The 26,836-nt window shown below is 36.5% G+C and overlaps 1 protein-coding gene across 1 annotated transcript in view; it reads left to right on the forward strand.

Moving 5' to 3' along the window:
* LOC124153215 overlaps nucleotides 1–26,836 on the forward strand; it is a 99,763-nt gene that overhangs the window by 35,019 nt on the left and 37,908 nt on the right. Inside the window, exons 3-6 of the mRNA XM_046526314.1 lie at nucleotides 4,560–4,751; nucleotides 12,479–12,628; nucleotides 18,697–19,035; nucleotides 20,497–20,601. Coding sequence (XP_046382270.1) covers nucleotides 4,560–4,751; nucleotides 12,479–12,628; nucleotides 18,697–19,035; nucleotides 20,497–20,601 — 786 coding nt within the window. The remainder of the gene's footprint in view (nucleotides 1–4,559; nucleotides 4,752–12,478; nucleotides 12,629–18,696; nucleotides 19,036–20,496; nucleotides 20,602–26,836) is intronic.

The following is a 26,836-nucleotide window of genomic DNA, read 5'->3' on the forward strand; positions in this document are numbered from 1 at the left end:
TCGGTCTGGTGAGCTTTATTTTTTTGTTTTCTTTATGATAAATATAATGAGTTTGAATCTTGATGGAGAATATGCATTAAATTCTATTCAGTAGAGCGCTGCAGATGAAACTTTGTCGTTGAAATGCATTCAAAAACCCGTAATACAAATTCATAAAAAACAATTTTTTCAGAAATGGGAATTCATCAAAGGACATTTACAGAAATGTAGCTAAATATTATTCAATTTAAATGTTTGAGATAATTTTTGTACAAGTTATTAACGGAAAAATTTTCAAAATTTGTATTAATGCGCAAAATACGTCATGATCAAGAAATGGAATAAAATTATTGTCTGTCCCGATTTTTCACCTATGATGGTGAGGAATAGGATGCGACGGCGTACCCAGCGAGGGGAAGGAGGGGGCAGCCCGAATCCCCTAGAAGGAAAAATCGCAAAAGTCTATAAGGAAAATCAGGACTGGATTGAAACGAAAGTTTTCAACAAATTTTCTTAAACCCACAAAAAATAATATTAGCATAAATATGTGACTAAAATAATTTTTTTCAAGCCAAAATAGTTTTAAAACTAATAAATTGATATAATAGTTTTCTTAAAATTTGGGTTTCATTAACCTTTTCCGTGCTTAAATGTTACACCTTGAGCAACAATGGCTTTTCCCCCTTAGTTTTGATACTAGACACGCCATTGATAGAATAGGATATCTAATTACCGATTCACTTAGGATGAAAAATGGATTTGAAAAGTTGGTTTTAGATATTTTGAAGCAATCATATTGCAGGGTATGAAACATACGAGGTTTTTATCGTGTTGATTTTTTAATGAAATGGCAATGTTAGGCATTCGAAGAAATCCGTACAAAACTGCAACCTCTCGTTAATTTTTTAATCAATAATTCATGGTGCAGTGCAGTCGAACACCTATTTCAGTGCTTTAATGATACACTGGTAAACTTAAGGGTTAAAAAAAATGCGAATTCTACAATAAATTCATCCATGAAATAGACCCTGTGGAAAGGTTTTCACTATCCCCTGTACGTGATACATGAGGAACAATGACCTTCTTTTGTTGTTAACTCACCAAATTACATTGTTCGTGTTCATACATATATTTCGTCGTGTCTCGGTTTAAAAATAATTTAGTGCCCTCATGATTTGTAACTCATATCTAATTACCGACTCACTTAAGGTGAAAAATGGATTTGAAAATTTGGTTTTAGACATTTTGAAGCTATCATGTTGCAGGTTATAAAACTTACCACATTTTTATCGTGTTGTTTTTTTCAATGGCAATGCTGGGTATTCGAAGAAATCCTTGCGAAACTGCAATCTCTCGTTCATTTTTTTAACCCAACCTCTAAGGTGACATTAGTAAATTTCACAATGAAATTTACGGTATCATTTTACTTAGGCATTGGTGCACGCTTTGATACACATTTTCACAATCAAACACAGAACCAGCTAAGGAAATCGATACCCTCAGCTTTAATAACCCTTCGAGGCATGGGGACACGCTCGAACGATTAGAAGAGAAATCGAATTGCTGATACGTAACTATTCTCCGTTGATGAGGCATCATTTTATAATACTTCTTTAAGCAATTTATTTATTTATTTATTTTCAATAAACCCAAAAACAGTAATTGAGACCTTTTACATTGGATTTTTAAACAAATGGTTACATAATAAAGTATAACAAGAAACAACGACAAAAAAACATGATTAAATACACTCAGATATCACGTAATACTCCACTTCTATGAACGCCTCATCCGCTCATATGTTATTTGGGAAGGGCGGAGAAAGAAAGAGGGATTTAAAGAGGAAGTTTCCTGATGGCGGTCGTAAATGATGAAATTGATGATGTTATGTCAACAGAAGGAGCTTTGATGGAATTGTAGGTAAGAATTCTGACAAGATAGTCGCAATAAAATATCTCGAGGCGTTTTTTCGAAATTTTCGTAACTTTCATGAAATAGTGTTATTTTTAAGTCAGAGCGATATGTACACTTGTTCTTCTTACTGGAAATTTTAGTGACTTGAATTTTGGGATGTGATTTAAAAAAGCTAAATTATTTAGATATTTTCATTAATTATTAGTATAGGATATAAAAAATAAATATGGAGGTAAGCTAAGTGCTTCAGATCCTTTTTAGCCTAAATATCTCATAATAAAATCAATAGTGTTCCTTGACCGTGCATTGATCTTTGACAACAATGATAGTTTTTATTATCAAATTGTCTTTATCTTTCGTCAGGTATAATTAAAACATTTGTAACATATCGAAGTTTTTGAAAAAAGAGGCCTTGGAACTAAATAATCCGGTAAATCGTATGATAAAATTTTGACAAAAATTCCAAAAGCAAAAACATGTTCATTCATTGAGGATATTTTATTCTTGAGCTCTTAAATTATTAAACTACGGTTATGAAGTAGCATCTGATGCCTTAAATGTATCTACTATACTTAAGGTTGCTTTTTCCAGTTCACTTATTTGTACAATATTTTCTATGAATCGCAAATGGAATCGTAATCGCAACTAAATACGGCAAATTGAAATCAGGAAATGTATGAATGACTAAACTCAGAAAAGAACCTGTTCTAACACCGTCCAGACAAGTATACAATCTTGCGTTCATTTGTTTTTATATAAAAAAATCCTCGCCGTGTAACATGGCCAATACTATCTGTTTAATCCTACACATGATCTCGAAGCGAATAGAACCAATATTCTGAAAGTATTTCCGCGACTGAGGAGTTGGGTGGGGCGGTGAGTAAGATATGTCTTGGGAAATGTGGGATTGGTGGAGAGTCATGCGACTTCGCATGCTTCGTTTTCCTGCTCTCATCAAAATTCATACCTTGATCCAGTACCTCAGCGGCTGTTCCGACGACAAAAGTACGTGAACAAGAAGGCTACGCTGCATTCAAGTGGTTCAGAAGAAAGGCGAACTTCTATCTTTATGTTGGCTTCCGCGGCTGGTTGTGAAAGAAGATAGAGGTCTTTGGGGTTTGACTCCACGTTGATCCATTTCTCAATGGATTAGGCGGAACCATTTACAGAACTGCACCAAATCAGAGTCAAGCCCAGAGAACCTGTGACATCACACAATGCCCCAGCTGTTTGTTATTGTTTTATAAATAGTGTTTTAACAGCATTTAATTCCAAATCATAATATTGCTGTATAGCAACGAAGATTTGCCAATATTTACATATTTCATTCGATGTTTTTCGGCCGACCAAATCAGAAAAAAAGTCCTTTTATAACTATCTGGCATATTTTGACCTAATGAATTTGCACTGTTACATTTAAATCAACATTCTATTTTTTTAATTGCAAATTGATATTTTATTTAACCGTACATGATGGGACTATTCCACCACATTGATCATCCTTTCTTGGATATTTAATCTGATGGATCGATTGCTTTTTATATCAAGAAGTAGTGTAGTGATATGCATACATATTTTATCTTGATTTTTGTATTGAAACGAAGCTTAAATCTGATGTTTTATCACAACCATATTTATTTATTTTCCGACTCCGAGCAAGCGACTCTATTTCAGGGTCAATGTTGTAAAATTTTAACGTATTTATCAATTTTTAAAGTTGCTGAAATTTATCAAAAAGAATTAAATTTAACTTTACGAGCGGTTTCCCGTGAAAGTTGTCAAAAATTTATTAGAAATGGAGGTGATTTGAAATCAAAATATTTTTTTGATAATTGCCAGTAACTTTATATTTATAAATAAATACCGAGATGCTTCAAAGGGATATTGTTTTGTCTGGAAAGGAGTGAAAATGAGTGGAATGTACTTGTTTTATGATTTAGTTAAGCAATCCCCTTTCAATTGTAATTGGAAGTGGGCACCTTCCGTCTCCGCGGCCGGATGAGAAATGGGTAAAGGGACCGAAATTTGAGAGCGTCGATAATGCGCTCAGTTCGGTTCATCAAAATTATTTTAAGAATTCCCACACATTTTGCGTATATGTTATGGAAGTAAACGTGAAATTGAGTTGCATGCTATCGCAGTTCGTGAAAATTCGCTGCTATGAATCGCTAAATTTAGAAAGGCATCATGTCCAAATTGGACAATTTATCTTTTTTTATTTAAGTTGTTGCTAGGTTCAAGATTAAGCGTTTCCTACTAAAAGGAAACATATCATGCTAATAACACCGAGCATATGTTTCCATCACATGTTTCCTTTTAGTAGGAAACGTTGAGTCTTGCACCTAGCAACAACTTAAAGAAGAAAAAAGATAAATCGTCCAACTTGAACATGATGTCTTTCCACAGTTAGTGATTCATAAGGCCTGGTATTTTAGACTACCTACCTGAACTCCAAAAGGAGATTCAGTCACAATTTGGAGAAGTCAAACAATTTTTACCCTTAAATATTTCTTTTGAGTATGTCGCATGGGACTGTATTTAATACGTTGCAAGGTTTTATGATTGCATTTTTCCGTGGAATCCTCTGTAGCCGTATTTGCAACACCATCATAAATTCGATTTCATTGTTAATCACTTGTTTTATTTCTTCATCCCTACCATCCCAGGTGTTCTTGTCTGCCGACTGCATGGACGTTGAGGGAAGTGGCGCTGGCGGCCTCAAGAAGTTGAGGCCCGAGGCTGTGGTGATGCAGATGGTCAAGTACTTCGCCAAGCACCACCAGGGCCCGGCCACCGAGGCCCCGGCCGCCCCGCCAACCAACCAGCCATTCATCTCAAGCTGCAAGAAACTACTCAAGGTACTTATCTCTATATCAAACTTTTCAGGGCCCATTGAATACTTGGTTGTAAATTTATTGTAAATAAATGTAAACCTATTTTAAATGTTTTATGACATGATGATATAGATTTCTTTCATAATATTGCTCTCATAAATTGTTCTCTTGGGTTTGGCACAAATGAAAAATCGACTTTGAAAATATAATATTGCTTTTACAAAATATGACTATTTTTTTAAAATTATTACAAGCTATTTTGAGTTTTCGGGCGTTAAATTACAGGGAAATGGATTCAGAGAAAGTGACAAAACTTGTTTTTACTCTGCGGAAACTTTCATTAAGGTTGATATTATTATCTCATGTGTTTACGTTATGAATAAACTCATATAAGTTCCACGAACATACCTGAAATTATTTTAGCCATTGATATGATGGTGCATCAATTTAATGGCGACATATATCTCAAGATAAATACGCTTAGGTGTAATAAACTGTGAGCGATTGAAAATGATCTAAGTGCATTAGTCACTTGACCACATCTGAGCTTAGTTACTAGACATTAATTTATCTGGAGCAGTACTTGAATTTGCCTTTTATGTTTTTGAGGTCTTAATGTACTAATTAGAGGTAATTGCTATTTATGATTAATTATCTTCTGTAAGTATGTGCTAAAACTAGTTGTTTGTTCATACTCTAGTTTCTTGGATTGGATTAATAGCGGCGTAAATTGGTTACCGTTAGCATTTGACATGGGATGGGAATGAATCCATGGCCCTATATTCACACCCTCTTTTCAGAGAGGAAAAGGCATTGTAAATAAAGCGCTGTTATATGAAATTGTTGAAGAACGAATTTATGTTTTCATTATTATTACTTTGTGAAATATTAATGTTAGTGAATGCAATGCACATGATATTATGGCCGGAATTATCTGAAGCAAAATCATGCAAATAATTTCGATTCTCTCCCAATTATATTTTAATTGTGCAATCGTCATAAAAGAGCTCAAGTCTTCAATAGAAGAGCAATATACATTTGAGCGTGCCTGATCTGTAAGAAGAAGATTTTTTTGTTGCTGTTTTGAAAAAATTCCATTAACCGATGTTGCTATCTTCAACAAGACTGAATATCAATGAATTAACTCTCAATGAATGAAATTTATATAAGTAGCATTAACCTGGTTGCTGCAGATACTTGACGTATAGCATGCTCTGTAACTCTTGATATTGACTGCGTATATTCCAACGAACGCGAGAAAACTCTGAATGAGAGCGTTGGGATATCCAAAATCAGGATCAAATGTGGGATTTATACCCCATTGTTTCATTTTATTAATCGCATGGCTGAATATTTTGTGAGTGATCGGAATATTTCATTTCATAAAAAGGGTATACAAGACATATTTCAGCAGGGAATGCATGCCAAAGGTAAAGTAGCCTACTTGGAGTCAAAATATGTATGGAATCATCGTTGGAGTTAAATTTGCCAATGTCATCGATTAGAAAGAACAGAGAAGCGATGATTCACTCAAAATCATAAATTAAGAAGCACCCAAAATTTAATCTTTTCAATATTCTATCAGATCAACAGATCCTGGACTGGCGATCAATGATCTTGCCAAATGGGCTAATAAAATGAGTCGGTTTTAAGTGTTACATAAATACGATTGCCGTTAGTGGCCTGCGTAGGACAGAAGTCTCAAGGAAAACTACCTACTCACTATAGAGCCTCAAGTTGAGCTGTAGCTCGTAGAGATAAAATATTATTTTAATCGTAACCAGGCCTATGAAATATTTTTGTGCATACGGGCGTTTAAAACCATATTTATTTCGACTGATTATTATTATATGGAAAACTTTAGTTATGTATGACTATGATATTTACTTAAATAAATGAATCTCTGTGAGACTACAGCGTCAATCGACGGTTTTGCATTGATATTATTTTGGAGAGATGAAGTTATGTTTCGGGCACTGGACGAATTTTGAACTCGGAATGTGATTCCCACCGAGTTTCTTGAGGTTTTATTAGAAAACATCATGGTCCATAGATTTGTTACTCCGCAGCGTTTGAGATGCTTTGAATAAGAGTAACGTGGGATACAGCCTACAGACAGATCTCATGGCCTTGAAGTGAGGTCTCTATTTCCTCCTTCCAAAGCCGTGTACAAATCGACAAAGGGTGAAAATAATTTGGCCTGAGTCCAGATGGATTTGCTTACAAAATGAGTGTTCTACACAGAACCTAATGCGTATTAAACAGCTGGACTTACAACCTATCGATTGAGAATGTCATGACCTGACCTGCTCACCTGGATCGGTGTTTACAATTTCAATTGTATGTATGCTTCTAGGGAGTCGTGTTGCTATTAAAATAGACTTATTTGAATTGAGGTGACCGACATACCACCTCAGAATTGTATCCTTCCTGAATTAATTGTGCTTAAACATTCTTCTAAATACTGCACCACATGTATTTTAAATGAAAGGTGCTAATCAAGCGTTTTTCATTGGAACGGACCGAAAATAGGTTTTCCAGAAGAGGGCAACAATATTGTCATTGCTTTCAATATCAAACGGATTTTCCGAAATGAATTGATGATTTTTAAATACCTGAACTACTAATTCGCCACTTAGAAATTTTACTCATGGGCAATTCCTCTCTACTTCCCTAATACAAAAGGATTTATTCCAGGAAGAATAAAAATTAATGCACGACCAGTTCTGTCGCTGAGCGATACCTTTTCGTAGCATTTGATCGGAAGAGATCGTACTGCTCATTCTCCGACAATGCATGCAAGTTTTCATTTTACATTTCCTTAATTTTTTCGCATCGCTCTCGCACGATCCACCTACCTTTCGCTATCCGACCGCTTAATCGAGGCAATGCGCTACTTAAGCGCTTCACACCACGGCAACCACTGTCACAAGTTATTCCAGCGTAATAATGCCTCCCCGGGTCCAGAGCAACTATACCCAATTTACCGCAAGATCGAGGGAAAAAGTCTTGCTGCATGAATTAAATATGACTGGTAGAGTCAATTTTTATGAAGCAATGTTGATAACCTGTAAAATATCTGACGTTTCTCAAGGGATGGAACCTTTTACCGAATACCGCCATATGTTGGAGCTCTGTTGAACTGCGGCGAACCTTGTTAAAGAATGGCTATGTATAATTGTAGGTATAAACAGGCGTTATGAAAACCTATTTGACGCCGAGTGACTGTTAAGCTGTGTTTATCGTGGGTAACATGCTATAGAAACAAGTTACATATAACGTGTTTTACGAAAAAGTTACAAACCCGTGCAACAAGTTACATGTAACATTGTATTACAAAACAAAAAATCGTGTTATATAGCAATTTTTTCCCCGAACGAAGTGAGAAAATGTGTAGCATGTTACAGAGAAGAGGTGAGGCGCATGGTGGGGATAGCCAGTTGACGGTTGGGCTGCGACTGAATCTGTAACATGTTACTTGCGCATTTTTGGCTCCGCTGGAATCTTGTTATAAAACAAATGTTACAAGTAACTTGTTACATATAACATATTTATATAATATTTTACACAGTGTAAACGCACCTTAACATTGTGTTATGAATAAAATTCGTGTTTTGCAACAAGTTTTTTTTTGTTTTATAACACAATGTTACATGTAAAACATGTGATAAGTAACTTGTTTATATAAAATGTTACTCATTGTCAGTGTAAACCCAGCTTTAGTCCACTACCAACACCCTGTATGTATACGACCGCTGCAATATTGTAGCAATTTGATTCGCAACCACCCGCGTGAGTCCCTCAAGGTGCATTTACTCTGAGTAACATGTTCATAAATACTTTACACAGGATTCTCCACTCCCTTGGTTCCTGTGATTCCCACCGATCGCATCAAATAGCGGCGCTGATGTAGCGAGCCCCAATTGTTCCCAAGCCCACAAGAGGCACGCTACGCAGCGAATTTGAATCCACGTTTCGCAACGCAGAGCTGTGAAGGGCAAAATTTGCTGGCGGAGCGGGAGCTCTCGTGGCGTCGACGCAACGCGGAGCTGTGAAGGCACCCTAATATGGCCGCGAGAGGCACGCTTTGCGGCGAATTTGAATCCATGTCTCAATCGTTCATTGCTAAAAAATAAAGTTCGTGTCAACTGCCCACGAAAATATAACTATCACCGTGAGTTTATGTAGTTTCCTGGTGGTGAAAATGTACGTAATCACAAAATCGGTACGCTAATTCACGTTGAGAGAAGGGAAGAATAAGTGGGTAAGGAAACGCTGTTAACTTTCCCTAGCCTGAATTAAGTTTGAGGGCCCATAGATATCAACCATGTCTTTAAACTTCCGGTACCTATGTTTTAGAGAATTAAGAATGATTCCTGCGCAGCTCATAAAGAAAAGCACTCGTTGACATCATTACCAGACCACCTAGGTACACTTGGGGACGGGTCAGATCCGGTATTAGGACCATAGCAAGAATTTTTATCATATGTATGATAAAAATTCATGCTATGGTCCTGTATCCCCAACCGCTTATTTTCCCTCAGCTCCCAATCGTAGCCGGAGCTGCATCCGGGCACAAAACACCGAGATTTACCCATGATATTTCGTAAATATCTTACTGGTGGAGAAATACTAAAAAAAACACCAAAATCGGTGAAATTCTCGGCTCACAGAGGATGATAACAGCCGATCACTCATAAGCTGCCACTGACAACAAGCCAAATGAAGGGGATTGTAGTGTCGGTCGCGCCACAAGTGGCAAAAGTTGGAGTTTGAATTAATGCGCGGGACCCGTGTTCAAATTATGACTGCTACTGCCACCTAGTGGGGCCTCCTTAGTAATGTAAACTCTATGAACATGTTATATAAAACAAGTTAAACATAACTTGTTTTACGAAAAGTTCAAATCCGTGTAACATGTTACTGGTAACATATAAAACAAAATATGGTGTTATACTTGTAAAACACGTTATTTTGTTTTATAATACACTATGTTACATGTAACATATTACACGGATTTGTAACTTTTTCGTAAAACATGTTATATGTTACTTGTTTTACATAACATGCTACACATTGTAAACGCACCTTTACATACAACATTTTTTATTAAAACGTTACACATCCGTGAGACAAGTTGCAAGTAACATGTTATGAAACATGCTGTGAAATAACAATTTGTGTTTTACAACAAGTTTCTTTAGTTTTATAACACAATTTTACATGGAACATGTTACCCGGATGTTTAACTATTCTTAAAACACGTTATATGTAACTTGTTTATAAGACATGTTACTCTGAGTAAACCCAGCATTATGAATACGGCCGCTGCAATATTGTAACAATCTTGATTCGAAACCATCCGCGCGAGTCTCTCAAAGCAAACAGGTAGGTATCTGGTGCAATCGAAAAATTTCAAGAGCGCTCTCGAGTTAATTTGTTCCGGGGAGCGGTCTCTCACGAGGAATACACAGTGGTTGGCTGGAAGGGGGAGGCGTTCCTTTTGTCTCCCCCAACCCTATTACTCTCCCCTCCCACTCCATTCTCACGCTTCCGGCAAACAAGCGGCCGGCTACAAGCTCCCTCCGTGTGCGCTGCCGGCGTGAGAACGGAACGGTGACACGGGATCTCAATAGAATTGGCGTAGCGGTCCTCCTCCGTCTTGCCAAAATTTGCTAAATTGCCCACGTATTTAAGATCCTTGTGGCTTGGGGATCATTTGGTGTTGCGGTAAAAAAGTTATCAGTCCGTCGTCGTGCGACCACATAGGGATGACCCATTTCTGGAGGAGAAAGGGAATGGCGGAATTTGAAGCACGTTTCGAAGCATGCCGATTTGAGAGGAGATATTGAAGAAAGGTCTGGGAATGTGAAGTGGATCGAATTCATTTGCTTGGTGGCATTAAATTTGGGAGCGTTTTCTCTGTGTTCTTCATAGATGGGGTTGATCCACTAGGGTTAAAAAGGAAGCGTACCTCCCTCTCAATTGGGCTTTTTTCGTGACGAACTCCTCGCGCAAGACTTAGGCTCATTCATTCATTGATTCAACCCGTAGGTTAGTTTGTATAGGTGAGGTTAGAGCTCAACCCAGACTTAGCGACAGGTGTATGAAATTCACCCATTCAGGGCAGGAGGATTAGTTCTATTCCCAAGAAATTTCCCAAGACTTGAAATTTTCAGGGCACACGAAGAAAGACCGTTGTTCTTATTTTATTGTGTCTCTAATTAGGCTTTACCAACGATCAGAAGTGTGTAGTAAAAATATTATAAAAGAAAAAATACGAAGAACCAGTAATAAATAAGAAATCAAAATTCTTGAAAACTTGCGTGGTGGTTTGAACTTTATTACTCTTCAAGCTTTAGTCATTAATCATTTCTCGTATAACTTCCCTTTCATTTAAACATGTGAATAACGCAGATTTTGAGCAGATTTACCCAACCCTTACAAACTAAGAATGGCATTCGTTACTAGGTACTTGAACGAACTGCTCAAGGCTTTGTAGAAGCACGAAGCCAATTTTAAATCATAGTATGAGGATTATTCACAAGGATGCTAAACCTCATAAAGTGATGATAATCGAAAACTAAGGCTCATCGATTGGATTATATTTTAATTTTTATATGCATATATTCTCCTAATGCATAAAAATATTAAATATATATTCAATTTAATTTCAAATATTTCATTTTAATCATTTTCAAAAGTTTACCTTTTGATTGTTACCATATGCAATTTTTTTAAATCAGGAAAATATTAATCAGGGTCTATTCTGCTTACCCTGAAAATTTCAGATAACAACATAAGTTTTACGTGAGTAATCGGTCACGTAAGAAGAGAAATCACTGGAGGTCCAGAGGGAGTAATGCGTCCTCTTTAAAGTCAATGAATATTAGATGACATCAATATAAGTAGATAGTTTCATAGTGATAGCTGAGCGAGTTGAAAATATATAAACTCTACGGAAGAACAGAATGAAATATTTTCGAGCTAATAGTCGCTCTATCTGATGAGAATCGGTTTGCAAATGCATTAAATGTTCCCCCTCCATTATAAGTCCATGATTGATGGTGTGATCATATTGCTGCACATTAAAAATAACGGGAATTAATCTTTCGCGTATAACTTAACGCTTACTAGTCAATCAGAGTTGAGTAAATTCATGAATTTATCCTCAGGGATTTTTTTTGTAAGTCAAGGATATTGCTAGTTATAGATGGTTCCTTAGAGTCGCGGAAATGATACTTATTCAGTATTATATTAATTAACGTAGATATCAAACGTAATCAAGCTCCGTGAAGCCAATTTGAAGTCAATCATCTGGAATAACACTTCAATTTAACCGGTTGACAATCATTCAAATTTCTTTGTCAGAAACCGAAAAATCCTCTTTCAAATTCTCCCTCGACCACCTTCCCTTGATGAAAGCATTCATTTTATTCTCCAGGAAAGTAAAAGGTCCTATAGTTGACATATGTTATTTTATTACTAACTATATTATTAGAAGATGCTGGACAAAAAAATGTTTTGCTGAGCCCATCCTCTTCCATAGATATATTTCATAACACTATTGATTTGTGGCTTGTCTATTCTTTTCAAAAATAATTTTTGCAATGCAAAATCATGAATGTTCAAAAAAGGATAGTGGAAAGAATCGGAGACGAAGTATTTCTTCATATACAGGGGTGATCCATGTGGGGAGTGTTGGTCATTGATTTTCTCTAATTATAATCCATTCGTTATCTTTTCTACAGCTGATCGTGGTGTCGGACCCCAAGATCCGCAAGGCCCTGTCGCAGCGGAGGCGGGCCCTGGACAAGGCTCTCGAGGGCCTCGGTCAACATGGCCTCGTGGCCTCACCCACCGACGCAGAGACGCTCGTCAACCTGCAGGACGCGCTCAAGGTAAGCCATCCGACATTCAATCCAACTAAGGTCAATGATTTACCTCGCTCCAGAGCTCACTGACTCCTCCTGCAAGTGATAAAGTGTACATACGATATCTCGGCGATACGAATGTTCGGCAGATCTGGGAAGATCAGAGGATCCCTTTCCGAACAGGGTGAAATTTTTTCCCGGTGATGTTTCGCTCTCATACCATTTTTACGCCAATGTTAAGCCCCATGTTTTATGTATGTCCTCTATGTATTTTTCTACCTGTTTTTATTTTTTGAATTGTTATTTTTGATCATAATCCGCCGGGAATTATTGAAATTATAATAGGGTGTAGAAGTTTTGAACTGCACATTAACGTGGCAAAATGATGCCAAAAGTACGCCGGATATTCACTTATTCTCTTTTAAGTTTTGCATGGTAAAATTCCTGTGTGTGAATATTTTATTAAAATTTCCTGTGTAGGACCAAATGTGTCTTTATCTCGAATTTGTAACAAATATAGAACAAAAATCCATACCCAACCAACTTCTAAATACCAATCCAAATATTATTACTGTTCTTGCGCAGCATAATCGAGGGAGATGATCCTTTTCAACTGCATGACCTTATCCATTTTTTTTCAGTTCATGAGCGTATGAAATAAGCTATGATAAGGGATATGGTATAAGTTTAAACTCATCGCTATCATCTCATAGAATAACGTAGATACACGCCCGCAGCTACAGTCAGATTTACCGCTTAACATGCAATATTTTAGGCGAACTGGAACTTTAACTGATGAAGAATTATATTTGGTTACCCAAGATAAGTGTTGCAAAACTGTCTTTTAGTTAAGTTTTCCCAAATATTGCAATCAACGCTGGTACTCGTTTGGCGGGAAATACATCGTACGTTAACTATCAATTAAGCCCCAACATAAAATATTTATCATACAACTTTCACAAAAAGGTTCTTGAAGAACTTTATATAGAATATGTTAAGTATTTATATATACAATCGTCGTAGAAATATTATATCATTTTCAATTATTTGTAAAATAACCTGTAAATATTTGTAGAAAAAATAGTAACACTTTTTCTCCTGATATTGGGCAAGTATTTTAAGACGTAACTGGCGGATTGTTAGCAGAATTTCGTAATTTTGTTCCAGATGTCATGCCTTATGTCATTGGTACATGATTTGGTCGAATTTTGGCGTCAACTTTAAAATTTATTCTCGCTGAATGGATCGTACCAAACTCTGTGGACTACTCTTAGCCGTGCTAGCGCACACAATTCCATTCAGCTCAAAAGTATCGCATTCATAAATTGGTTTCACTCGAGTGGAAGGTCGAGGAACTCGTGACCATGGAGGCTGGGGAAGATAAAGGCAGAAAATTTTCATGGAAATGGCTTATTCTTAAAATTCCTTCATTTTCTGATTTCTCCTCCAAGTCCTTCGATCTCTCTTTGTCATGTACCGAAAGTCCTCATTTCCTAACTTAGCTTTGTAATGAGCCAGGTCATGTCTTCTATTTGTTTTTTTTATTATGTCATACCCGCTTTTCCTCCTTTAAATCTTACGTCTTCGATGAAAATACCTCACAGTTCTATAAATCTAACCCCTAATGCTACTGCTAGAAGTACCTATTGTATTTTTGATGAAAAAATCAATTTCAAACTACACTTCTGCTTACAGTAAGAAAATATGTCTGCCTTCTTTAATACACTCCATGTCAAACATTGTGTAGTAAGGCTACTAAGGCTTACTTAGGCCACTGAGCTAGACGTAGTAATGCTACTTAGGCCACTAAGACATTAAAATACCTCTCTCTCTTGATTTTTTTCCAAAAATGCTTAACTCAAATTAAAAGATTACCAGTCAAATTTCATTCAAAAATAATCTCTAACAATAAATAATATAAAAAAAAACAAAGTGAATTTTTGTATTTGTTCTTGAAGGTGATTTCTCCAATTAAGAGAAAAAATCAAGATGGAATTTTCTCAATGCAATGACATCTGGCAACAGAGTCTATTTCGTTTGTGGAAACCTGTTCCCCAATACGTTTTTCTCCCTTCTAGTTTTAGTTTCGAAATAGATCTTAAATCGAGCTGACGTACCCCAAAATGAATTTAAATGATTTTTTTGCGATTTCTTGATTTCTCCGCATAATTATACGATACAGGTAAAATCGATCGGAAAACACTTTCTCCCGTATTCCTGGCGAAATTTCCATCTTGGCAAAAGAGACTAACCGCTTGAGGCCATACGTCGATGATTTTTTATATCTTGCCAACTTCTCCCGCTCTTTTATGTTACTTTCTGCAAGTTTAGGTGGAACCAGGCTATGAATGCAGCTGATTCGTTTGATTAAAAATCTTAAGTGGGCGAAATATATGCGAATATGTTGCTTCTTTTTCATTTCCTTGTACACACTTATTCTTACAACTCACTACGTCACTACTCCGAGAATCTTGGCATTGGTCTCCGGAGGAGGATATAAAAAGGGCATGCATCAAAGAAATTTTTATCTTGGCACTTTTATTCCTGATTGTCCTTTACGTACTGTCACATTTGCTGCTTTTTAAAATGGATGAAACTGTTTTTCTAATGCTGATAATAATAATTAGAAGAGAAGTGATACCAAACTACAGGTAATATCTAAAGAAGTGGCCTACGAGAAACGATTTATTGCTCTTCAGCCTTATTAAAATAATGCTATAGGGCTTAAAATAACCGTGTCTTCGTCGAGTTGATTAGGAATTGATTTTTTGGTTGTCATTCTTAAAAAAATTAAGCTTCTTTATAAACGAGAAACTGGAGTACATACATTCACCATCACGTAAATACAGAAAGTATTTTTATTGGGCGAAAATATTTCTTTTATTTTTATAGTGGTGTACGAGTACTCATAAAATTCTTTCGTACTATCAAGCGGGCGATATTTATTCATGGTATTTCAGGGAAACATTTCACACACCGATAGTAATTACGGGGTACCTGGAGTAATTATTTTCGCTTTTTTTGAGTTTTTACCAAGTTTAATTATAAAACGCATACTCACAGTGGAGACGAAGAGCAAAGGTCGTCAACTTCGACTGGTAATAAGAGTTCAAGGGCAAACACCCTGAGTTTCCATGACCGCCGCCAGCGTTATACGACCTTCACGCTTTCAGTAGAGCCATTGAAGGCAATGTCATAAAATCGCAGCCTTACGTCATGGAAATTCCACTTTGGAAAGGCGTGCGAGGCAATTGCGTTTAAATTTGATAATGGTTTGTAGATTTTTTAATGAGGAACTTGTTAAGCTATAGCTGGTACACCAAAAATATGTTTAAAAATGTTCAAAAAAGTAGTACGAAATTGAACGATAAAAATCATTGAATAGACCTGTTCAAATTACATACTGGTTGTATTTTATTGATTTATTTTTTTAATCAGAAATTTCATAGTCAAGCGATTACTGCATTTACCACTTTAAAATTAATGCCTGTAGTCGTGACTTCCTTTTATTAGTTTGTTATTGAGTCAGTTTTTTTAAATAAATACCCCTAGAACCACATAAGAGATTCAAGTATTTTCCGTGGTACGGGGCTGTTGGCTACGGTTAGACGATTAGAATTTTTTAAAGCGTAATTATCACTTATAAGGTTTTGATGATGAATGTAGGTATTTCCACTTTAAGTTACGCACGTATAATATTCCTATTTTTGGTGAAAATTTCTACCTTGAAGCTCAAGAGTTTATAATGATAGACTAAAACAAGGTCAATTGTACTAGGAAAATAATTGGTATTTTCAGTTACCTTTTATCTTATTTCAGCTCCTTTTTTCTATGAAGTTACATTTTGCTGCGGTGAAAACAATGGAGTATATTAATATCATTTAAGAGATATATTAAGCCAAAATATATTTATCACCCATCACCAACTGCTATAACGACTAATGCAATTCTATTGGATTGGAATGGAATTGGCCTCTTGTGGTCCATGAGAAAATTGCGCTTAAATTAAAAAATTTAAATATATTTTACACTAAAATGGCTACCTCTCGTTTAATATTCATATCTATGTATAAATGTTACTTGAACTAAATTTACGAATCATATTCACACTTATCATAAAATGCACATCTGTGCGAAGAACTTTTTCTATTATTTGGCTACGCAAATAGGCGTATAACTGTGACTACAATAAAATATAACTACTACGGATCTCGATTCACCTTTCATAATGAATTTTTCTCCACCATTATGTATCATTTTGCGTGTAGTGGCATAATCCAAGCAAGTAATATAAGGAGAAAAATAGCCCCAATCTTTTTCCTTTGCGTCTCATTTCAATTGTAAGCCATTAATAAATTGTATTCCGCATAGTTGTTTCTGCATTCCCAACCGCAGATTTATCTTTTCATTCCTCGTGAGATATTCCCCAAGTTTTTTCTCTAGTCTTAAAAGCCGTTAATGACGAAAGAGGAATAAATATTCCATCCTTTAACTACGCATTCCAATGTTTTACCGCCAACGTGATGCCATCGCGATTGTAATTAACAAAATTCAGGTTTTCCCGGTTAAAAAAAGAGGTACCACAGGTCAAGTAAGCATAGCTGCGAGAGGTATAAATGCATTTTATCAATTGACTAAGGGTAGATATATAATAGATATCGTTCATAGATGGTTTCAGGTGGTAAGAAGTTTGGAAACTCATAATTAAGACGTAATGAAGCACGCTGTCATACATCTGCGGTTTTAGTATATAAATCTAAGCAAACAGATAATGACTGCTGTAGAACGTGAAAAACCGGAGCCAATCCAAGGACTGAATTGAGATCGAATTGATAAACAGGATCAACCACTAACATGCCTTTCAAAGAGTAGCTGAGATAATTTAATTCCTCTTGGTTCAGAGAAAGTTATTGGAATTGAAAGGTATTCTGGGGTAATTTGAATAATATGGCCTCCCTAACGGCCCATAACAGTCCATTGCATGCATTGCTTACGATACTTCCGCATAACCTTTCACTTTTCATTTTATGCTACCCGTCTTTGTCCATGTTTGAAACTTTCTTTCACATTACCCATAGTAAGAGCCGCAATTACCCGCGCAGTGATAATTTTTTGTGGTTTACCTACGTAGCGTGTTATGTGGATGAAATGTGTTATATTTTTTTCATGCGGCGCGGCGTAGGAATTCGAAGTATTATTCATAATGCTGTTCTATACATGTCTTCGATCTTCTTGTAATATTTCAAATCGGATTTTTCCGCAAATAAAATATTTTCTTATAAGTTCCTGAATGATTTTCCTTTGCGTGTCCATGATTACTGCGCAGGTAGATTTCATAAATTTGGCTTAAATATTATATCGTGGCCCTTTACTGAGTACACTTGAATGATTACTTTCTTACCAAAAAATCTCATCACCTTACCAAACCTATGCCACTCTCTAAAAGAATTTCAACAGTTTTTTAAAATACTTACCCGGAGAAATATCAGTTATGGAACAATATAAGTTGGTAAGCTTTTTCATTAAAAAATTATTCTGGAATTGTTTGGTTGTCAAACAGTGAACGTTAACTTTCATTCTCTCTTTGTGAATACTGACGCCTGAAGCCTTCTCTTTGGTTTAATTGACGGTTTTCTCGATAGAATTATTCAATACGCTCCTGTGTAAATTTATCTAAATTATCTCATTTCCTAACCTTACCTTTCATTAATTATGACCAGGGGCGGATCCAGGATTTATTTCTGGGGGGGGGGGGGCACAAACAAGGCCGTATCCAGGATTTTGTTCTGGGGGGGGGGGGCACAAGGATACCTCGCAATACAAAACGAACGCAATGACAATGGGACCGTATTAAAAATCTTGCATATTTTTAAGGGTCTGGGGGGAGGGCACGTGCCCCCACCCCCTAGATCCGCCTATGATTATGACCTTACTAAATTATGTCACTATATAACTTGAATTTAGAAACTGTAAATTTAAAATTAATTGCCATACTACCAGCGAATAGGGGTTGGATGGAAAAAAGTGGACAGTTTTGTCTCAATCACATCCTAACAATGCCTCTTCATCACAGCCATTACTTTTCCTTTCCACAGGTTGAGTTCACCCGCGTGGTGAGCACCTATCGGGAGGCGCTGTCTCGGCTGGAGGCCTTGTGGGGCAGCTCCGGGGGCGGCGGTGGCGTCGGGGGCGTGGGTGGGTCGGGGGTGGGCAGCATCGGGGGCGGAGGGACCGGGGGCGTGGGTGGCGGGGGCCCCGGTTCGCCCCCCGTCCATGCCTCCCATCAAAGGCAGCTCTCGCTCAGGTCCCCGCAGATCCAGCGGAGGCTCATCAAGAACAAATCGCTGCTCAACGCCGTAGAACCCGCCATGATGGACCGATCCCTAGCCGTCCTCTTGGGCATCCTCCAGCGCAGAGTCGACCACGACAAACAGGTGACTTAAGCCCTTGCCCTGAAAAGACGAGTCTAGCTCGTCAAGAACCATCGATGCCAAATCGCACAATGTCGAGTGTACCTAACTGTCATCAGATTTTCATAACACTGTTCTGCAAAAAAAAGTTCAAAAAATGCCTAGCTACAATTTAGGGTGTTTCTGTCTAATTTTGGGTCGCTGAATCCAAAAATGACCTCCGTTTTGTTTCTATTACCCTCCATTTTTACGAGCAACCCCTAAATTGGGGAAAACAACCCCTTATCTAACCTTATCCTTTTCAAGGGACTTTTACTAATGTATCTGCTTCTGATTGAAAAAACTGACGTTTTAAGGCTATCAGGGGCAAGAGAGAGACAAACTTGACTGGGGTTGAAAATAAAACTTTAAAAAACATTGAAATAACCATTTTTCTTCGCTTTTTATTGTAGCATAAATTTTGAGAGAGATCAACCTTTTTTCATGCAAGGGCCAAAAATCAATTTCAAATCGTCTGGAGGGCCACAATGCTCGACGTCACTTTACCACATCAATAAAATGAATAAATTTACATATAATTTCATAGTGCAATAATTTTTAATGGTTGAAAGTTCATTTAATCGATGCGATTTTTGGCACAGTTTATTTTTGACGAGTTTATCGATATTTTATTTGTGATGCAATATTTTCTTTAGTCTCAAAGGGCCGGAAGAAATTAGCCGTCGGGCCGCATTCAACGAGGGTTTTAATTCTTTCACATAAATTATCTTCGAAAGAAAGTTCAGATGAATCATGAATACCCCAGTTAATTCCTCTATTAACGTAAAATCTAATATTTTATTTGAATTACCCTCACGTTCGCGCGGTTTTTACCAATCTCTTTGTATTTATACAATATAATTACTTATATGTATTTCTTTATATTAATACAGTCAAAGTTAAGATATTGTTATATATAAGGCCATTTAGCCCTTATTGGGAGAACGAAAAGCCATATTGCGCTTGACTATGGGCAAGGAAGTTAGGGAAACTTATTCCCTTAGGGCATTAGCTTTTAGGTTTATTTATGAATATAAATTTTTCGAACCCTCAATTAATATAATTAATCAATCAATCTAATAAATATTTCTCCAATTATGTTATTTACACTGAAATTCCACTATGGAAAAATCATTTACTATGACCGGAATTCGAAAGAGAATATACCGTACTTGCGCCATGTGCTCTACCACTTGAAGTGTATCATTCTTGTCTTCATTATCATCGTAGTTGTTACTAGAATCCTGGAGAAGGATAATGATTTTTCAAGTGTAGAATATTTGTAATTTAAATGTGCACTTATGGGTGAACACGTAAAGGTCATACAGCAGGCTATTCCACGATTATTTTTCTATTATATGATATTTGCGCCGTGAATTTAATTTACCTTTCCTTTTCAGTAGTCCCTTCATTGATTAAATTCAATTATCTTCTCCCCCTGCACAGGTGCTGTTCCAGTTCACGCAGCTGAGGAAGGAGGCAGCTAGAGATGTGCCGAGTGACGCTGTGGTGGCGCCTATCCTCATGAGATACTCGTACGGCTGCCAGCAGGTAAGGAGACACACGATTCGGAATTAGAGCCACTCTTGTATATAAGCGTATAAGACTTAATTTAACCCCTTGGACATTTGTTTTAGCCAAATAATAATGCGAAAACGCATGTCAAATTCCAAGAAAAATTAGTAAAACTTAGCCGACCATAGTTTCGTCACCTTGTGCCGTTTTAAAGGCAAAAATGGGCAAATAGCTGCATTTTATTGCTTAGTGCCGCTAACACAGTATACTTGACATTAGTATTAAGTGTTCAAACCATGATATTTTGAGTTATTAGATATGTATTTGAGAATAATTGGTCGTGCATTTACTCTTTATCCAGGATGAATGCTATTTAGAAATTGGTATCGTATTGAAAGTTGACTTACGGCTTTCAGCTCGACTTTGGACGCTTCGACTTTGAGAGTCGACCAGTCGCAACAAAAATTCTCCTTTATTATACTTTTAGCGGAAAGCCGATAAATTATTTAAACATATTCCATAGAGATAAAGGTGATAAAACTACATTTCTATCAACATATTTAAAAAATTGTTTTAATAGTATGAATTCACTTCAATTAAAACATCAACGTTGAGCCTAAACAGCAGAAATTTATTGTCGTGAAACCTATCTATTTTATTCTGCAGGAATAGGATGGTATCTCGTCTCAATGTATAAAAAAATTAAGATCATTAGTTTTAAGGGACATAATTAATTTAACGATAAAAGAAATTTGATCTTTTTTCCTGCTAACGAAGGGACATTAGACCAAGGAATATCCTATATTGCGCTGCTCTTTCCTTTTCTGCTTTCCCTATTTCAAAGAGGGTCCTTTACATTACATATTACATTTTGTTCTTTTGAAAAGTTCTTTTACATGAAACTGACGTTGCCAAGTTTGTAAGATATTTTTTAGCCAATTTGTACCTACTTTAGAATAACCGTTGTATTTCATGGAAAGGCTTCTAAGTGCACACTCCACGCCGATGAAACGTTATTGAAAATCTCAGTACAAGCCGTTGCCCATATTTGGTGCTGTACTTACCCGTGCACCTACCAATCCATTGCTCGCTCGATTGAATCACATCACCCTCATTGTGGGCGTATTGCTTGTCGCCGTCTCCGAATCCAGTGATTTGGCCAAAATCTATGGGCGCACCGAAACTTATACTTATTAAATTCAAGTACTAATCAGAATCGTCAGATTTCAATACTTCAGAGAAATTTGTTTACCCTACGTCATCCGAAATGGCTGGATTTCAAGAAAGACTAAAGGAATGGGAGTTTTTCCATGATAGGCAATCAATTAATCAGGCGTATAATCTCTCAAGTGTTAGGATAGCTTCAGTAAGTTCGGGAAGAAAGAATCTGGGCGAGCCGTCATTGAGGCAGAAGAGCGAAATAATAATAATAATAATAATAATTTATTCTTCCATACATACATTTTTTTTTTTTATTACAGAATATTACATCCATTCAAGGAAGTAAGGTAGCCCATAAGGCAATAAGCCTGTGTTTGGGCTAACTTCAATTTTCATTAATTGCGGAAATGATAACACATACAACCAATATACACAATACCTTGAGAAATAAATTAACGGGAAATAACGGTTTCGAGATAAATTAAACCCATTCCCTACAAATCTGAAACTGGGCGTAAATTTCACTCTCTATTCAAGTTGCCTCCCTGAGGAAATATTTGGGGAAAGTTTTAAAAGGAATCGAAAAAGGAGTAAACTTCAATGAATCGTAGCTTGTGGAATCGCAGCATCAGTATTAAGGCTATCATTGTTGCCATAGCTAATAATTGGTTTTTACTTACCGAAACATTGATCTTCTTTGTCTAATGCCTGGAATTGGCGTCACAAATTCCTAGTTTCTGCAATCTGTGGTATTTTATATTTTTGCTCAGTTTAAACCGTGATGGCCTTACTCATATCTGTATCATGACATCGATACAGAATGTTTACATCCCACATTCTTCCATCAAATGCGACCTGTTCTAATTCATCGGGAGAATTTAAGGAAATCCGTTTCCAATCACGATTCATTCCGAGGTGCAAACTGTTGGTTTCCTCTGCAAAGGAGGATTTGAATGACCCGAGGGGGATATCAATGCCAATCTGCGTGCCTGGGGCGGAGGGATGTTTGATGCTTTGGAGTCCAGTGGAATGGTTACCGGAGGCGGAGGCCGGAGCCGTGAGGGAATGTAACAGCCAAATTATTGGATTTCAGCTTGTTTCCGTAATCGTGCCGGATTCCACCGAACAGCCCGGGGGCTCCTGCGTGCGGTGGGAACGATGTAGCAGGATACAGAAACGCTCTTTTGGGGTTTAGTGTTGGCAGTAAACCATTTCCTGGCGAAAATTTTTTTTTTTTAATTTCTAAAGTAGGGGAAAAATTCCAAAACAAACAATCTCGTTCGTGAGGTCGAAAAATGTTATTGTACGAAAAGGGGAAAAACTTTTTCGGATGAAAAGCATTTACGAAGAGGTCTAAAGAGCTTACTAACGTTGTGATTGTTTACTTTGGAATGCGCTCGAATGGCAATATTCTCTGAGATTTAATTCGGGCGGAAATTCAGAAACGGTAAATGCATCATCTCGTAGGTAGTAGAAAGCATTTTCGTCACATTTTATGTCGGAATATTGTATATTCGTCCCCGATAAAATTTCATTTTCAATGGCAAAACTGAGAGTTAAATTGCCTATGACGTAGATGAAATATCGTAGGCTTTCCCGCGGATATTAAGATAAAATCTTCTCAGGTTTGGCACTGAGTACCTAAAGCTGTCATCGAGACGTTGGCCTTAAACAGCTTAGATCGGTGAAAATCCCGAGAAGAGTTTACAATCTATGACGTTTTTTGTTTGAAGCTTTAATAAAATGAGTCACATATAAGCTAATTTTGCAGATCCAAGTTGATGGAAAAATAAATTTCAAATAAGATCAATTAAGAAATTAATGTCTTAGTAATCCTCTCAGAGGTGGCAGCCTATTGAATGGGGCGTTTGGTTACTCATCGAGGGACCCTACTTTCAAATCCAGAGAGAAACCTTTGATGCTCCTTAAAAATGGTAAACGTTGGGGACAGGCACTTTTACCCACAAGTTTTGGAATTCAATCGCTTTTGGCTTGCTCTAGGATGGGCTTTATCATCTCCAACCTACGAGTTGAAGCGCTGAGTGAGCAAGAGAGTATGAATGACAAGGAGAAAATAGCATCAGAATGATACCGCGATATATGTGTGATTTTTCGGGAACCAATACTCTTCTGGCTACAAGTTCACCGTGTAAATTTTTTGAAATACGTTTAAAATATATTTTAGGTTCCCACCTCGTCAGTTCTAGATGATAAAAAAATCACAATTTTTGGGGTTAATTTTAGTAAATTCTTTCCATAATTTTTCAAATCGTGGTATTTTTTAGGAATATCAATCTTTTTCCTATAGCAGTTTGTTTCTGGTTTGTCATATCTCTTTGCGTAGGTAACTTCAATAATTTTTCAAGAAGTAAGGTAATTTGAATATTTTTGTTATCTCTCGTGTGCGTGAGGAAGAATGGAACATTACTGATGGGCTTGAAATATGTGAAATATGGGTAAAAAACCAAACCTGTACCGGGATTTCTGGTAGACCAAGTATACATACTGTAAGAGAAGATGTTCGTTTACGTGTAGCTTATGACAGCATATATTTACCGTGTGAACTTTGGTTTATATACTTAACTATTATTTATTTCGGAAAATGTGCCACTCGAGTAAAAGAAACCAAGCAAAGGTTAATGAAACTAACAAAATTCATGTTTTGTATTTAGGCTAACCTTATGGATGATTTGAAAATGATTGTGATCCATCTTCTACGTGAGGAAGAATGGAGCATTAGTGACGGGCTTGAAAGTTTCCGAGCCTAATAGCGGAAAAAATACGAATCACGCTTTTCAGTTTTTCTTGGCTAAAACATTCTTCCTCAGATTTTTTGTGAATCGTTGACGATAAATAAATACTGCTTTCGTGAGCACTTTGACCTCGGTATATTTTATCCTCTGTGAATTGAAGTTTGTATTTTTTAGAGGAAAATTACGATGTTCAGTACAACAAGTCTTGAATTCCGTACTTTTGCTCGATTTATCAAAACTATTAGTATAAAGTACATTTACTGATGAATGTATTTCATTTTTCATGTAGTTTTTGTAGCATTTTAGATTTTAATTTTTGACTAATGGTAATGTGTTACTATTGTATACAGGCATTCCCTCAAATGCATGAATCCTTTATGTTTCCGGCCTTGTTTTGAATTTTGCAAAACAAAAAGAACTTAGGAGCACCACGAACTAAGCCTTTTCATACTTTTTCCCGTGCCGGCTGGTTGATGTTTTCTGTGACAGAAATCGGCATTTACAAGCAATGCATCTTGCTTTTTGTTGCTCATACGAGCTCAGTTTTCATACTTATAGTTTATGTCAATTTTTTGGTCTCATTACGATAAACGAGGTAGGGAAAAAGGATAGCTGATCTAACTTTGAAGCGAAATTTTTGTTGCGGGATGCCATTGCTGTCTTATCATCACAGATTATCGAGTATCAGGCTATAGTTTTGCTGCAAGACCATTATTTCCTTCTTTCAATTGAAATAATATGCACCCTGGATTATCTCCATGATTCTTCTCATGGAGAAAAGTTATTACTGCCATGATGCTATGCTATATGCTCCTCATATGCCATCTGAATTTCATATTTTCTGGTTATTTAAACGTTAACAAACAACATTAGCGATTTATGTGCATCATACTTTATCAACGAGAGACTTACGTCTAGTCAAGAGATCTGGGTACGATGAATGGAGGCCTCGATCTGTCAGGAAGCACCGAAGTAGTTGCAATAAAGATATTTCTCTTAGTCAACCGGTAAAAAATTCAAGCGTCGATAAATTGTACACAATACGCTTGGCTTATTATATTTTACTGTCGAAGTATTATATTAGCTTTAATTACAAGTTGATTTGGCTCTCTGTTTCAAGTGGCAGCTTAATTGATTTGGCACCCATATGGGGAATGTAAAAGGTCCAAATAAAAACAAATCCAGCAGTCAAGAGAAAGCGGATGTAAAATTTGAGTGGTCTTGGCGGGATTGGAAAGGGATGCGTCGTCCCATCCGGTGAAGGGGGTGTCTGATGCGCTCCAACACTTCTCCGTTTCGGCATCGAAATGGAGGTTTCGATCATCTGGACTTTTTTTTCCTTTCTCGGAAACTCTCTGTTTTCCAAAGCTGTATGCGAATTTAGAACCAAAAGCTAAGGTCGAAAGAGAGTGCTCAGTTGTCTTCAATGATACGCTCATCCTTGCGCAGATTTCAGAGTAAAATAAAATAGATGGTATCTTTTTCGCAAAATTTTCTCTACATATTGCAATGCATCAATGGGCATATAAATAATTAGAGAGCCATCTATGCTTCATTTGTCCCCATAACTGTTTGGAAGAGTTTAAAAATTTTAATGGCTTGGTTATGGTTACAAAAAAGGAATAAAAAAAATGCGAATCGAAGTTGTTATGATAAAGAGCAGATTTTTTATGCGCCATGATCAAATAATACTAGCAAGAATATATTGCACCTTATTATATTTTTGTGGTTGGAAAACTGCCTCTCTAGCTTAGGCTGTAAAATTTTGTTGTATAAATTCAAAGAGGGAAAAGTCGGATCAAAAACTAGAAAAAATGTTTTTGCAAATAAATTGAATAAATGACATGTATTGGAGTAAAAAAATCTGATATATGTGTACAGCATCTATGAATTTTGACGACTACAGTTGTAATTTATGAAAACAGTATTTTTCTTGTTTTGTTTGGATTTTAGTATTCACTTTTCATATGCCATTAAATCGTTTCAATCAGTTGTCGATAGGGAGAGCCTAAATTGTTGATAAAGACGAATTCCTTGGTAGCACATTACTAAATAAAATAAAATATTGGGACTATAAAATATCTCAATTACCGAGTCCACAAAATAACAATATTTGTTTATTTGTTCCCTCTTTAATATAATTCTACTCCTTACAAAATTAAAAGCAAAATTTAATCATCTTCTCTCGGCACGAGAATTCTATTAATTCCTCATTGAAATCTTAATACTAGATAATTTTGTTTTAATATTTTATAAATCACATTTAATTTGGGAAGAAACTCATGCATTTATAGTAGCATTTAGATATGAATAATACCGTGAATCGTCGGACTACGAGTTAAAATTTCGTTTTGCAT

Source organism: Ischnura elegans, chromosome 2 (assembly GCF_921293095.1).
Source record: "Ischnura elegans chromosome 2, ioIscEleg1.1, whole genome shotgun sequence".
Lineage (NCBI taxonomy): Eukaryota > Metazoa > Arthropoda > Insecta > Odonata > Coenagrionidae > Ischnura > Ischnura elegans.